Raw genomic sequence first — 13156 nt, 5'->3', positions numbered from 1 at the left:
CAACGTGAAGGGACAGGTTCTGATGTCACATGGAACACTTTCCTTTGGTGACCCTTAGGATTACTTCCAAAAAAAGCCTGTCTAGACCTCCATCCAGGACTCATAACCTGAAATGGTTCATTGGACCCCAACTAAACTCTTCCCTGGGCTCAGGACCGCAGGTTAGATAATGTGTTCGCGTTAGCACATGAGCCAGTACCATGTTCTCGTGTGAGTCTGGAGTGTTGCCCCCATAACTATGACACATACAAATGGTGGAGGGAATGTGTGCATTCAGTAATCACTGTCGGATTCTCGGCCGGGCAGAGAGCACTCCTGGGTGAGGTGCCGTCTTTGTTCGGTCCTCCGCATACTCTCGGGGCTCTGACTGGTGCCTTTCCCACCTGAGAAAACTCGGCTTAAAGCAGAGGGGACGAGGAAAGGTAGAGAATGAAGGTATTTGCCATTTGTTGTACAAACACAAATTCCAGAGTCTCACCTCTTCCGAATTTCAGGTCTCTCCTCACGCACAGCAGACCCCGTATACATAGGTGACTGATGGAGGGGAATGATTCATTTCCATCTCCATGGTAACCTTCATCAGGTGCTCACCTGGAGAGGCTGAGCCGGCTGGCGTTGTTAGTCCCGGGGTCTCCCGGCGGCCGGCGGCAGAGCCGGGACTGGGGGCTCCAGCCTCCTGATTTCCATTTTCCTGGTGCTGCCTGTCCCTCACTTGCATACGCTGGGAGCACCGAGCCCAGATCATGCTGTTGTTCATCCTGGTTTTAAATCCTGGTTCATCCTGGAGTTGTCCTCACCTTTGCTGTCAGAACATCGCCCCTTACACCTAACGGGACTCTTGTCTGCTGCCGCAGAAAGCATTTTCCTGTTTGCGGCCGTCCCCAAATGAGGAGAGACAAGAGCTGGAGGGTGAGAGATTGCAGGTGAGGAGAGCTGTGGCTCACACCTCCGTTAGAGCATCACCCGCCCGGGGCGCCGACTCTTGGTGTCCGGTCGTGACCTTGTGGTCCTGGGATTGAGCCCCGCATTGGGCTCTGCACTTGGTGCAGGGTCTGCTTGAGATTCTCTCTGCCATCGCCCTTCCCCCCTGCTCATGCACGTGCTCTCTCTCTCAAATGAATAAAATCTTTAAAAAAAAAAAACAGCTCTGAAATTTGTGGGTATATTTTATCTTAATAAGTGTTGCTATTAGAATAATTTTTCCTGTAAAATCTTGGCATTTTCTCCCCCCAGACTCAAACCTCCCATTTTGTGGTGTTTACGCGAGGCCAGTGGGCCCCCGCTAGGAGTTTCTGGGTTGCCAGCCACACAGCCATCCATTTGATCATCTCTGTACAAACGGAGAAAGAATTTGCTTGAATGTGCTTTTGCGGGCTGAGCCAGGAGCCTTCTGCTTCACATAATCCCCGTTATGTACTCTCAGGAACACATCTTTCCAGTTGGGAGGAGGGTGCAAGGAAGTGTCTCCGTCCTAAATGTCTTTGTGCAGTGTTTAACTGCATTTGTATATCGGCCAATCGTGCTAGTTTTGCACTAAATGTTGCACCAAAGGCAGATTTTCAGCAAGCACCACTGACCCGGGTAGGCTCTCACATTGCCCCAAGTGTGCAAACGCCAACTGGCTTTTATTTCCCCTAAACTGACCTGATTTTATAAGCAAAGGAGCTTATTTCTCTGAGAATGAGTTTTAGTCCCTGGGAGAAGAGTACCCAGAACCGAGGGAGGGGAGTTGTTGACAGGGTAGCTGGAAAAGGCCATTGGTGGTTCTAGATGTTCTGACCTCACACAGGGCTGTTGTCACTTTCCTAGAAGCACTCACGGTGACATTCCCCTTCCGGCAACTCTGTGTACCTGGAGATTTAGCCGTGAACCTGCGTTTGGTTCCAGTGTGGTCTGGTGGAAATCTGTAGTTGCAATCGAATCTTGTTTCTGTCCGGGAAGCCAAGTTAAATGGGCACTGGCCAATGCTGACAGCTACCGTGGGAACAGAAAGCGAAGTGGAGGTTCGGGGGGACTCTGCTGCAAGAGGCTCGGGGTGCTCCATGCGTCCCCCCTCAATATGGGCATTGATTTGGGCTGGGTTAGTGCCCCCCGTTGCCCCAGGGCTCCTCGGCTGGGTCCAAGGCAGTGGCGGGAGCGGCTGGTCGGAGAGGGCTGGCCGCCCTGATGAGGGGACATTTGCCTTGGGCTCAGCCAGCGAAGGGGGAGGGTGTGAGGGGCAGGAGGCTGGAGCTCGGGGCGCTGGGGAAAACACAGGGTTTACAAACCGCTGCATCCTGCTTGTAGGCCCTGAGATCTCACCGTTTTCTGAAGTCGATGAAGAAAATAACCTCCATAAGGTGATTTAATCTCATCTGGGGACTGCTAACGGCACCTGGATGGCCTCCTTGGCACCTGCGTCAGCTTATTCCCATTTTGCCATAATCATCATGGAACTCAGTGGAAAGTGCGCGGAGGACTGAGCCTGTTGAAGTGAAAGGCCGTTCTGTCTGCTTCTTGGAAGATGGGGGAGGCTTGTGTGGATGACTCAGTTGAGTGAGAAGCTTCCAGGGAGAGGGAACGTGATAAGCAGAGCTGTGGGGGCAGGGCAAAGTTGGTTCATGATCCTCTATTAGAATAAGGCTGTTCTCGGGGCGCCTGGGGGCTCAGTCGATTGAGCATCCAACTCTTGATTTTGGCTCAGGCCATGATCTCGGGATCCTGGGATGGAGCCCCATGTCCAGCTCTGCACTCAGCGGGGAGCTTGCTTCTCTCTCTCCCTCTGCCCCTCCCCCTGCTCGTGCTCTCTTTCTTTCTCTCTTAAATAAACAAATCCTTTTTTTTTTAAAGATTTTATTTATGGTGACTAACATAGTATAATAAAAAACATTAAAATAAAAAAAGATTTTATTTATTTATTTGTCAGAGAGAGAGAGAAAGAGAGAGCGCATGAGCAGGGGGAGTGGCAGGCAGAGAGAGAAGCAGGCTCCCCACTGAGCAGGGAGCCCAATGCGGGGCGCGATCCCAGAACCCTAGGATCAGCCGCTTAACCGACTGAGCCACACAAGCACCCCTAAATAAACAAATCTTTAAAAAAAAATAAAAAAGAATAAGACTGTTCTTCCTCCCACCAAGCAAAGCAGACTCCAGTCAGTCTGCGAGGGACCCCGCCCGCTAGGGTGAGAATCGAAAACTCAGTCTAGGAACGGTACCGTTCGTGATGTTAGTGCTTCTAGAGGGTGCAAAAGGAAGGATTAGAAGAAGCAGCCATTCAAAGCATTACTACCACCGAGGAAGCTTAGCTTCCGGAAGGATAACCGCCTCGCCCAGGTCACACAGCTCTGGAGTGGGGACTCACATCTGCATGTTATGACTCTGACGCCCGTGTTCCTCTCACCGAGTTCTAATTACTATGTCCAGTTGCTTGTTAATTGCTAATTAGAACATGCAGCAGGCTGAACGTGCCTCAAGTGGTGAACATTCCTTCCTTTACCTTCTGCCCCAGTCCGTAATGCCCACTGACTGGTCCGTGCTTGATAGAAGAGTGAACGCTCTGGTTTTAACCGCTGTTTTTCCACTTTATGAAAGAGCCACTTTTCCCCTCAAGTTAAATCTGAATTGCTTCAGTTGTTTTTGCCAAAGGAGGTGGAAATTGGTTCCAGCAAAGATGTTTCCTGTGCATCATAAAGGTTTTGAATGATGTTGTATATTAATCTATTAGTCCCAGTACATTCTCCACGAACCAGAGTCTCTCAGTCCGGGCCCTGCAAATGTTTGTTCCCCTCATGAGTTTAAATCTCTGTCCTAAGTGCAGGCACTGTATTTGAGCTTCCTTCTGCCTAAAAAACAAAACACAGGAAAACCTCGCCTTCTTTTGAGACTCTAAAATTATTGAATTACTGGAAAAGTTTGTGAGTGTCCAGTAATTGTATTTCCCATTCTATTCTCCTCTCCCTCCCCTCCAATCTAATTAGACTTTGCAGGAGGATTGGATAACAGGAAGTCCTGGAAAGCAGATTGCCTTTGTCCTTCTCCTTTTAATGCGAACCATCTGAAATTAGCTCAGTGCAAGAGTTTCCGCGTCCAGTGCTCGTGAGCCGAGTGAACACATCTGTGTAAGTGTCTTGGAGACAAAGTAGATGTGGACGGCTGCATCTGATGTTGGAGCCTGATAGAGCCCCGTGGTCTTTCCTAAGGGGAGACAGCCTTGCCGGAGCCCAACTGTATCCTGTTAAGAAACCCCAATTTCTCATCCACTGCCGGTACCTGGCAGGTCCGCTTCCTACTCTGAAACCCAAAGGAAGCCCTTGGCCGGTTCAGTGGGATTGTGTTGAGTGGCACCCTTTGATGTCACGGTGAGATTATCTCCTGTCATCTGGCACCTTTTTTTTTTAAATAGCTAAGGGAATGCACTAAGGTATTGATGTACAGCTGTGTCTGAGGGAACTTAAATGGCCTCACTGATCCACTCCGGGTCGGATGGGGACAGGGACCTCTGGGCCATGGGAGCCACAGAGGCTGAGGATGATGTTAGAGGCGGAAGCCAGGAGAGTCAACACAGGGCGCCCCGAAATCGCTGTGATGCTGTCATCAGGGAGCAGGAGTCCTGAGCTAGTGTGAGATTTCTTATGCTGGGGAGAGAGTTCACATTCATGTTCTAGACCCATATCTGGAAATTCAGCCAATACGGGCAGCTACAGGGGAAACACAGCCTTTTCCCACATAATGCGATGTAGAAATATTAACAACAAGTTGAGGTACAAGCATGGTATGAAACACACAACCTTCTGTTTCCTTGGTTGACATTCTCTTTCCTGTTGTGGAGTCAAGGTGTTTTATTCTTGTAATATTGTTACCTGTGGATCGTAGATCACTCCTCTTCTTTCACTGGTCACCAAACACATACCGGATAACTAATCATGCTGGCACTGGGAATACAGATACGATCGGGTCCTGGTCCCTCCAGAAATTCTGAGGCTTGCTGGGGCCACAGGAAAGCTGACCTTTAAGGACAGCTTGGTGCCAAGAGAGGTATGCAGAGTAGCCTCGGTGGCTCGGGACAGCTGGGTTAATTCAGAGGGCAGAATTAGACACGATTTCCTGAGGGAGAACGTTCGAGGCAGGGAGGGGCACGTGCCAAGGTCCAGTGGCCAGGAGAACAGCAGGTGTGGTAGGGACTGTAGTAGCTTCCTATGGCTGCTGTAACAGATACAGACTCAGTCTTAAAACAACACAAAGTTATGACCTTACACTTCTGTAGGTCAAAAGCCTGACCCAGTCTCACTGGGCAAACATGAAGGTCTTGGCAGGGCGACCTTCCTTTGTAGAGTCTCCGGGGTGGGTGGTGGATTTGTTTCCTTGACTTTGCTGGCTTCTAGAAGCTGCCTGTCCTCCTTGGTCTGTGGGTCCCTTCCTCCACCTTCTACACTGACAGTGAAGTTGGGTCCTCACATCACATCACTGACCTCTTCTGCCTCCCTGTTCCACCCTGAAAGACCCTTGTGATTCCACTGGGCCCACTGGGGGGTTCAGGACACTCTGCTTATTCTCAGGTCAGCTGACTAGCAGCCTTAATCCCACCGACAACTTGATTCCCCTTTGCTATGTACCCAGACATACATATAGGTTCTGGGGGCCGGGACAAGGACATCTGTGGGGGTCTCTTCTGCCTCCTGTAGAGTCTAACAAGTGAGACGTTTTGCCTAGAACCTAAGGCTTGAGCTGCCAGGAATGAAATATAAAGCAGGAAGATTGCATCCTAAACAGCCATGGAGCACCTGAGGGGCTCAGTTCCTCGAGTGTCTGTCTTCGGCTCAGGTCATGATCCCAGGGTGCTGGGATCCAGTCCCACGTTGGGCTCCCTGTTCAGCGAGGAGTCTGTTTCTCCGTCTCCCTCTGTCTGCCGCCCCACCTGCTTGTGCTTCTCTCCCTCTCTCTGTCAAATAAATCTTTTTTAAAAAAAGATTTAACACATGGGCTTTATCTGGGAGGTGCTAGGCAGTTGCTTTGGAGGGAGGTGGTGGAACAGAGACTTTAGGAGCTGAGTATGGAATTAGGGCAGGTATTTAGGAGATTCATGTCTACCTTTTGAAAAGCAATTAACTTTCATTTCCCACTCCTATGTATCGAAAGTTGGGTTCTTATTTAGAATTTCACCCCAAAACAGTAGGGCGCACTTACAGTGTCCTTTTAAAAACCACCCTGTGAGATATTCATATGCACATGTATATTTAGAGGCCCATAAAACCCTGCTACACACAGGCACACAAACACACGAGTGTACACGTTTCCCCGTATGTGCACCCACTGCCTTGCCCTGTTCTCGGTATTTCTTGTCCGTGGCTCTCTGTGGCCCTCTTTTTTTCTGCCCTGCCACACCTGAGTGATCTGTATCTTCCCACCAGGCCTACTCTGGCAGTGGTTCTCACGAGAGTCATTGTATAAACATCCCCTAGGAGGCGTGTAAAAATCTCTATAGTTTGAAAAAGTCTGCGCTCCCTCACCTTTACCATGATGTGGCCATGATTTGATACAACTTTCGGATGGTTCTTCTCCTTGATACCCATGGAGAATCTAATGCATATTGAACACCTGGTTCTGAATGGTGTCTGATGACAATTTCTTACCCTTTGATTGGCCTCTTTAGCAGCTCTGTCCAGGAGAACTTTGGGTAATGATAGAACTGTTCTACATCTGTGCTGTCCAATATGGTGGTCACAGCCACACGTGGCTGTGGAGCTCTTAAAATGTGGACACACAGGAAAAATAGAGGACCTGCTTACTAAACCAGAGGACAACATTTAATAAGTGATAACTTACACTTTCGTTTTGAATCACTTTTTTTTTGAAGATTTTATTTATTTATTTGACAGAGACAGCCAGCGAGAGAGGGAACACAAGCAGGGGGAGTGGGAGAGGAAGAAGCAGGCTTCCAGCGGAGGAGCCCGATCGAATCGCTTTTTAAATTGTTGGGTCTTGTCCTTTCTTCTCTTTTCCCTTCTTCTCCTCCTCTTCCTCCTCCTCCTCCTTTTAGTTTTTGCAGAAATCAAAGTAAGTTCACATGGGTGTTGTCATTGTACTCCTGCTCTTTCCTAGACTCATCTTGATTGGTAACTACATTTCTGATTCGAGTACCTGTAGGTCTCCAAACAAATGATTCTTTCTCTTGCCCTTCTTCCCCTTCCTGATATATATCAGCTTTATTGATATATAATTCACATAGGATACAAAGCAGTCAATTAAAGTATGCAAGTATATTCAGAGTTGTGAAACCATGAACACAGTGGATTTTACAGCATTTTCCTCACCCCAGGAAGAAACTCCATCCTTGTTAGCAGACCTGTCCACTTCTCCCCAACCGCTTCTGCTCCCTAGCCAATTAGTAATTGACTTTCTGTCTCTATGGCTTTACCTATTCTGAACATTTCGTATCAGTAGAATCATACAGTATGTGGCCCTTTGTGACTGGCTTCTTGCACTTAGCATGGTGTTTTTAGGGTCATCCGTGTTGTAGTAATTCATTGCTTTTCACTGCCAGTACTATTCCATTGTATGGATATGTCACATTTTATTTATCCATTCAGCAGTTGATGGACATTGCGTTGTTTCCACCTTATTTGCTAGAATTATGCTGCTGTGAACATTGATGCACAAGTTTTTGGGTGAACATGTGTTTTCCTTTCTCTTGGGTATGTGTCTAAGGAGCGGAATTGCTTAATGATATGATAACTCTATGTTTAACTTTTGAAGACATTGTCAGACTATTTTCCAAAGTGCCCACAACATTTCACATTGTTACCGGTAATACATGAGAGTTTCAGTTTCTCCAGATCCTCGCCAACACTTGTTATTCTCTGTCTTTTTGACATCCTTATAGGCAAGCTGGGGCAAGTGAAGTGATCTCACTGTGACTTTGATATGCATTTTCCTGATGGCTAATGATGTCAAGCATTTTTCCATGTGCTTATTAGCCATTTGTGTATCTTCTCTGGAGAAATGTCTGTTCAGATCCTTTGCCCATTTTTTTTTCTTTGCCCATTTTTTTAACTGAATAATTTGTCATCCTTTCTCTTCTCTTCTTTTGGCGTGAACAGGATGCTGATATGCTCACTGGTGATGAACAAGTATGGAAGGAAGTTCAAGAATCCTTGAAAAAAATTGAAGAACTGAAGGCACATTGGAGTATCCTTTTTGGATTGAACCAACGGATTGAGCCGTACCATTGGGACTATTGCTTCTTTATTGGTTGGAGCTTGGCATTAGTGAAGCCAAGTCCATGGTTTGACCTCTGTGTGAGCCAGTGAGTTTCATTCTGCTTCATGGTCACAGGCTGCATCCCAAATTCCAGCCAACAGTTTGGGTAATGGCTAGGGCAGAGTGTGGCAGGATCAGCATGAGTACCTTCCCACCATTAGATTGTAACCAAAACTAATGGCCAGTAACAGGACAGTAAGTAGTAGTCTCTGTATGTACTAGGTAGTGGATTTCTGTATTCCTTTCCTCCCACAACCTATGTCTCTAGTAAAGAATAACTTAGAGTCCTTAGAAGTTAATATCATTGACTCTAAGATCTAGAAGCTTCATATTAAAGCAACCATGACTACCATGGCAGAGGGAGTTGCTGCACAATAAATTTTCTGGGCATAAATAGTAAGGAGCATGAGCGGGTCAAAGTTCAGAGTAAGGAGAGAGCACTTACGCTGGAGGTCATCTGGGGAGGCTACACTGATGTTGTCCTGGGTGAGAGGTAGCCCAAATCAGGGACAGGGTTTGAATGGGCAGAGGCTGAAAGGGAGGGTCACTTCTGGTAGGGGAGTTCACTTAAGCAAAAACGTGACAAAGGGAAACCCCAAGGTAAGAAGAAATAGACCAAGGTAGATGAAAAAGATGCAAGGTCCTTCAGGTGCGATGGGGCAGTAAGATCCCAGACAGTAAGAACATCTGCAAACGAGGTGTCTGTCTACAAGGCTCTTTCAAGAATTGTACAGGAGAGTTGGATGGACAAATGCCCCTGCTTTTAAAATTAGTGAAAGAAGTATCTTCTAAAATCTGAACCTGGTGGGTTGTTTGCGTGTTGCAGTTTGGGTAAAGAATCTGTAATTGAGTATGAAAGGAATGGAAAAGGGAGCTGTGATCAGCCCGAGGCCGCATGAGTTCACCATAAGCAAGTGAGTCCGCAGAGTGTGGATTTCTCTGGTAAAGTTCGTATGTGGATTTCAGAAAGAGGGTCAATTAAAAGCAGTCAAGAAGCTGATACTAGATACTAGCATGGCCAGATAGCTTTCTCAATGCTTGAATGGCCCTACTGAGAAAATGATGCCCCTGGGGTCACTGTCGCTCTGGAGTGCTCTGTTCCCACCTCGGTCCTCTCCTGCCTTTGACTCTATCCCTTGAATGAAGGTACGGAGCACAGGTCATCAGACTCCCAGAGGTTATAGGTGGGGGGAGTGGCAGAGGTTGGGATGATAGAATCCAGAGCTCCAGATCCCTGAAGGTTTGAACGATGCCTGAATCTAAAAAGATGAAATTCGGGGCACCTGGGTGGCACAGCATTTAAGCGTCTGCCTTCGGCTCAGGGCGTGATCCCCGCATTATGGGATCGAGCCCCACATCAGGCTCCTCCGCTATGAGCCTGCTTCTTCCTCTCCCACTCCCCCTGCTTGTGTTCCCTCTCTCGCTGGCTGTCTCTATCTCTGTCGAATAAATAAATAAAATCTTAAAAAAAAAAAATTAAAAAGATGAAATTCAACAAGAAGTATATAAGATCTTCTGTCTGGGTCAAAGAGTTTAAGTGTGTAAATAGACAAGCTTAGCAGCAGAACATGTGGAGCGATTTTAGGGTTTTAGTACACAGCAAAATTTAATCAAGTTTAAGAGGATGACATAACCCCTCAAAAAGCTACTGCAATCTGGGGCTGCATCCACGGAGACCAGGAAACGAGAAAGGTGATCTGTGAGTCTGAGCATATCCAGAGTTTTGGGTTCAGTTTGGGGTAGGGCATACTAAGATGGATCTAGAAAAATTGAAATAAGTTGTGAGGAGTGGAGCCAGGATCAAAATGCAGTTTGAAACCCTGGCTGTAGGCAGGATGGGAGATCCTGGGAAAACAGATCTGGGAAGAAAAGGGGGCCCTTCTTGGGCTCAAAAAACTGTTGTTCCTGCAGAGATGTAGGCTTGTTCTCTGTGCGCCCCTGCTGTGGGATTGGGGCCCTGGATGACCAGCCACAGTCAGGTCTCAGGGGGACAAGGCTTCACCGAAAACAGACTCTGTGCCAAGTGCTCTGCTGGTTACAACCCACCTTCTGGTCCACACAACCCTGTCCTTGCAGCTGTCACATGGAAATGAACACCTGCTTTGGTACACACATATTTGAGGGGCGTCAAAGGCACAGTGGTCAACTCTGGGAGGTTAAAGAAGGTTCCATGGAGGAGGTTATCGTTCTGTCCGCTTCAGGGAGGCTCTCTACCCCACTTCGGTCTAGAGCTCAGCTCTCCCTGGAACAGAATGACTTGTATGCAGCACCAGGCAAATGCCAGGGACATTTTTGAGCAAATACAATGTCAGCATCCGCTTGGGGGAAAAGCCTCTTAGTTAAAATTATTCCATTTTTTTGCTCACTGGGGTGTTTTATACGGGATGTTTGCCTTGTTTGCCAGGAGACAGTTGCCAGTGTTGCGAAGGGAAATTGGCCTGCGGTCCCTTGCGGCTTGCTGGGGGTAAAGTAGATGTGTTCCTATCAGTGGCTGCAGGATATCACATCTGGTTTTTATTTCTAAGGCTTGTCACCTCAAACCTCTTTCAGATGAGCTGGAGCATATATAAATGAGTAGGCGAATTGTCATGGAGGTCAAACAACACCATGTTAAAGTAAGGCGCAAAGTCTTGCCACAGAAATGTCTAGCGTTGTATAAGAGTCATTCCTCCTGACAGTTCATCAAATATCTAATCCTGGAATGAAAAGCCACAGAGGTTAGCCCGGCAGTCTGTTACAAACTCAGTCCGTTGCCTGAGATACTGCTCCCCCCAACCTGTGGGGATCCATTCGGCACACTTTATCCATACGCGTCAGATGAATACAAAAGAAGTCACCGACTCACTTTTCTTCCATAAACGCACCTCGCCCGAGACCAGAGTCAACTCCTCAGAGACGGGACTCACCCTAAAATTACAGAGTGTAGTATGCAAGAGGTGTGAAGTAAAGGCGCTCGGCCGCGCACTGTGGTGCTTGCAAATCTAACCAAGGAAGTCATGCCTTGGGGGTAAGGTGCTGTGCCTGCAGGGGGGCCCCCCGAAAAGAAGCACACATTGCCCGTGAGGGTTCATAAAGACGTTAGTCCTCACTCCCACAAGCGACTTGACTGGATTATTACAAGTGTTGGCTAGCATTCTGGAAGGCAGCAGCACCTGTGGCAGGGAAGTTAGGAGGGGTGGATGTTGAGGGGGCGGGGAGTGCGGGATAAAGGGGCGCTGGAGCGCACTGTCAGTTCAGGGCAGGGTGTGCCATGTAGGGGACCGGTGGAGGGCGGAGGGGGCTTTGGTGGGGGCACACTGATCGGGAAGAGACTGGGTTGTATGGTGGTGGCGAGGGGTGTGGGTAGATGGGGGTTCAGTGCACTGGACCACTTTCCTATGCCTAGTTGCCATCAGAGGTCACGTGGCTTTCAGCGCTCCAAGGACATCCTCAGAGCCGCGGATCTGACCAATGACAGAAGTAGCTCAGATTGAAATCCCGTTTCGGCTCCAGCCGAAGGCTCTGCCATTTCTGCTGCACCTGAAATCTGCAGCCCTTTTCGCTCTCGTGGAGCCCATGCGCCGGCTCGTGGGGCTCATGAAAGCAGGGGGCAGGGGGAGGGCAGGGAAGGGCGGGGCGCAGGAAGGGAAGTGTGCACGCCCAGGTGCCCGCACTCTAGCCTTCAGCTGTGCGCGGGGATGTTCACCGGGGGGATTCAGGGCCCGCTCCACGCTCCGTACAGCGCGTCTGCAGTCCTCCCACTGCCTCCGTAAGAGCGGTTTTAAAAAAGGGCCAGCACACCAAGACTGCACGAGAGGAAGTTACGGACTCACGGTGCATCCGAGACTCAGAGTTGCTCAGAAGTGGGTGCGGGGTCTTCTCCCTGTGTTTTTGTTTTTGTTTTTGTTTTTGTTTTGAGATTTATTTATTTGAGAGAGAGAATCAACAGCCGACTGCATGCGGAACATGGAGCTCGGAGCCCGTCACGGGGCTCAATCTCAGGACCCTGACGTCATGACCTGAGCCCAAGTCCAGGCTCAGACACTTAACCAGCTCTGCCCCCAGACACCCCCTCTGCCCTTTTTAAAGCACCCTTTCCTTCTGCCTGCAGCTAGTGCATGAGCCATGTTCTTCATCTTTTACTTTGGGGGCTCAAAATAAGAATGCCTTTTTTTTGGTTAAGTACAGGCTTGGATCCCTTTTGCTTTTTAATAAAAACACTTCAACATGAGACCCAGTGGAGATGTATTTTTAAGTTGCTTCCCTCATACGTGTCTGTGGGTTGTGTCCCTGGCTTCCTGTACACCCGAGGTTCGTATGACACAGGCCAAAATGAGCTCCTTTTAAAAATGGAACCCATCCGAAGCTTCTCGCACTTCAGATCAGCTTTGTGACAGAAGCTAACACAGTACATAATTTAAACTGACCCCATCGGGAGTTCAGTTTAATACATGGCTGCATTATTTCATGACGGGCTTGAAAGAGAATCCATAGAGGAGTAAGAAGAAAGAGGGGTTCTTCGGAAAGCTTAATCCCCCAAAGTATAGGCTCGGCTGGAAGACGGTTTGTTGATGTAAACAGAATTTGCTTGTCCGAGATGCCACTTACCCGTTTTTGTTTCTCAAGTGTGTTTTCAGGCAGCTCGTCTGTGTTAAATAACGGGCTCTTCCTTCCCTCCCGTGCCTCGGAGCTCTCCAGCCTTGTAGAGAATCTCATTTCACTTGTGTTTTTGGGGAAGACAATGACTCCTTAACTACGGGTAATCACAGAGTGGGAACAGGTGCTGGCCACGTGCCAGGCGGTCATCAGCGGCAACGCGGAGCGCCTCCCCGACATCAACATCTACCAGCTGAAGGTGCTCGACTGCGCCATGGACGCTTGCATCAACCTCGGGCTGCTGGAGGAGGCCTTGTTCTATGGGATCCGGACCATGGAGCCGTACAGG

General features: G+C 48.5%; 1 protein-coding gene across 1 annotated transcript in view; it reads left to right on the top strand.

Moving 5' to 3' along the window:
* SMYD3 (SET and MYND domain containing 3) overlaps positions 1–13156 on the top strand; it is a 686329-nt gene that overhangs the window by 574417 nt on the left and 98756 nt on the right. The window contains exons 9-10 of the mRNA XM_040636090.1: positions 8073–8160; positions 12981–13155. Of these exons, the coding sequence (XP_040492024.1) occupies positions 8073–8160; positions 12981–13155 (263 nt within the window). The remainder of the gene's footprint in view (positions 1–8072; positions 8161–12980; position 13156) is intronic.

The sequence above is a fragment of the Ursus maritimus genome, unplaced genomic scaffold (assembly GCF_017311325.1).
Source record: "Ursus maritimus isolate PB19 unplaced genomic scaffold, ASM1731132v1 scaffold_2, whole genome shotgun sequence".
Taxonomy (NCBI): Eukaryota; Metazoa; Chordata; class Mammalia; order Carnivora; family Ursidae; genus Ursus; species Ursus maritimus.
The sequence above is the reverse complement of the archived record's forward strand: the minus strand, read 5'-3'. Positions and strand labels throughout refer to the sequence as shown.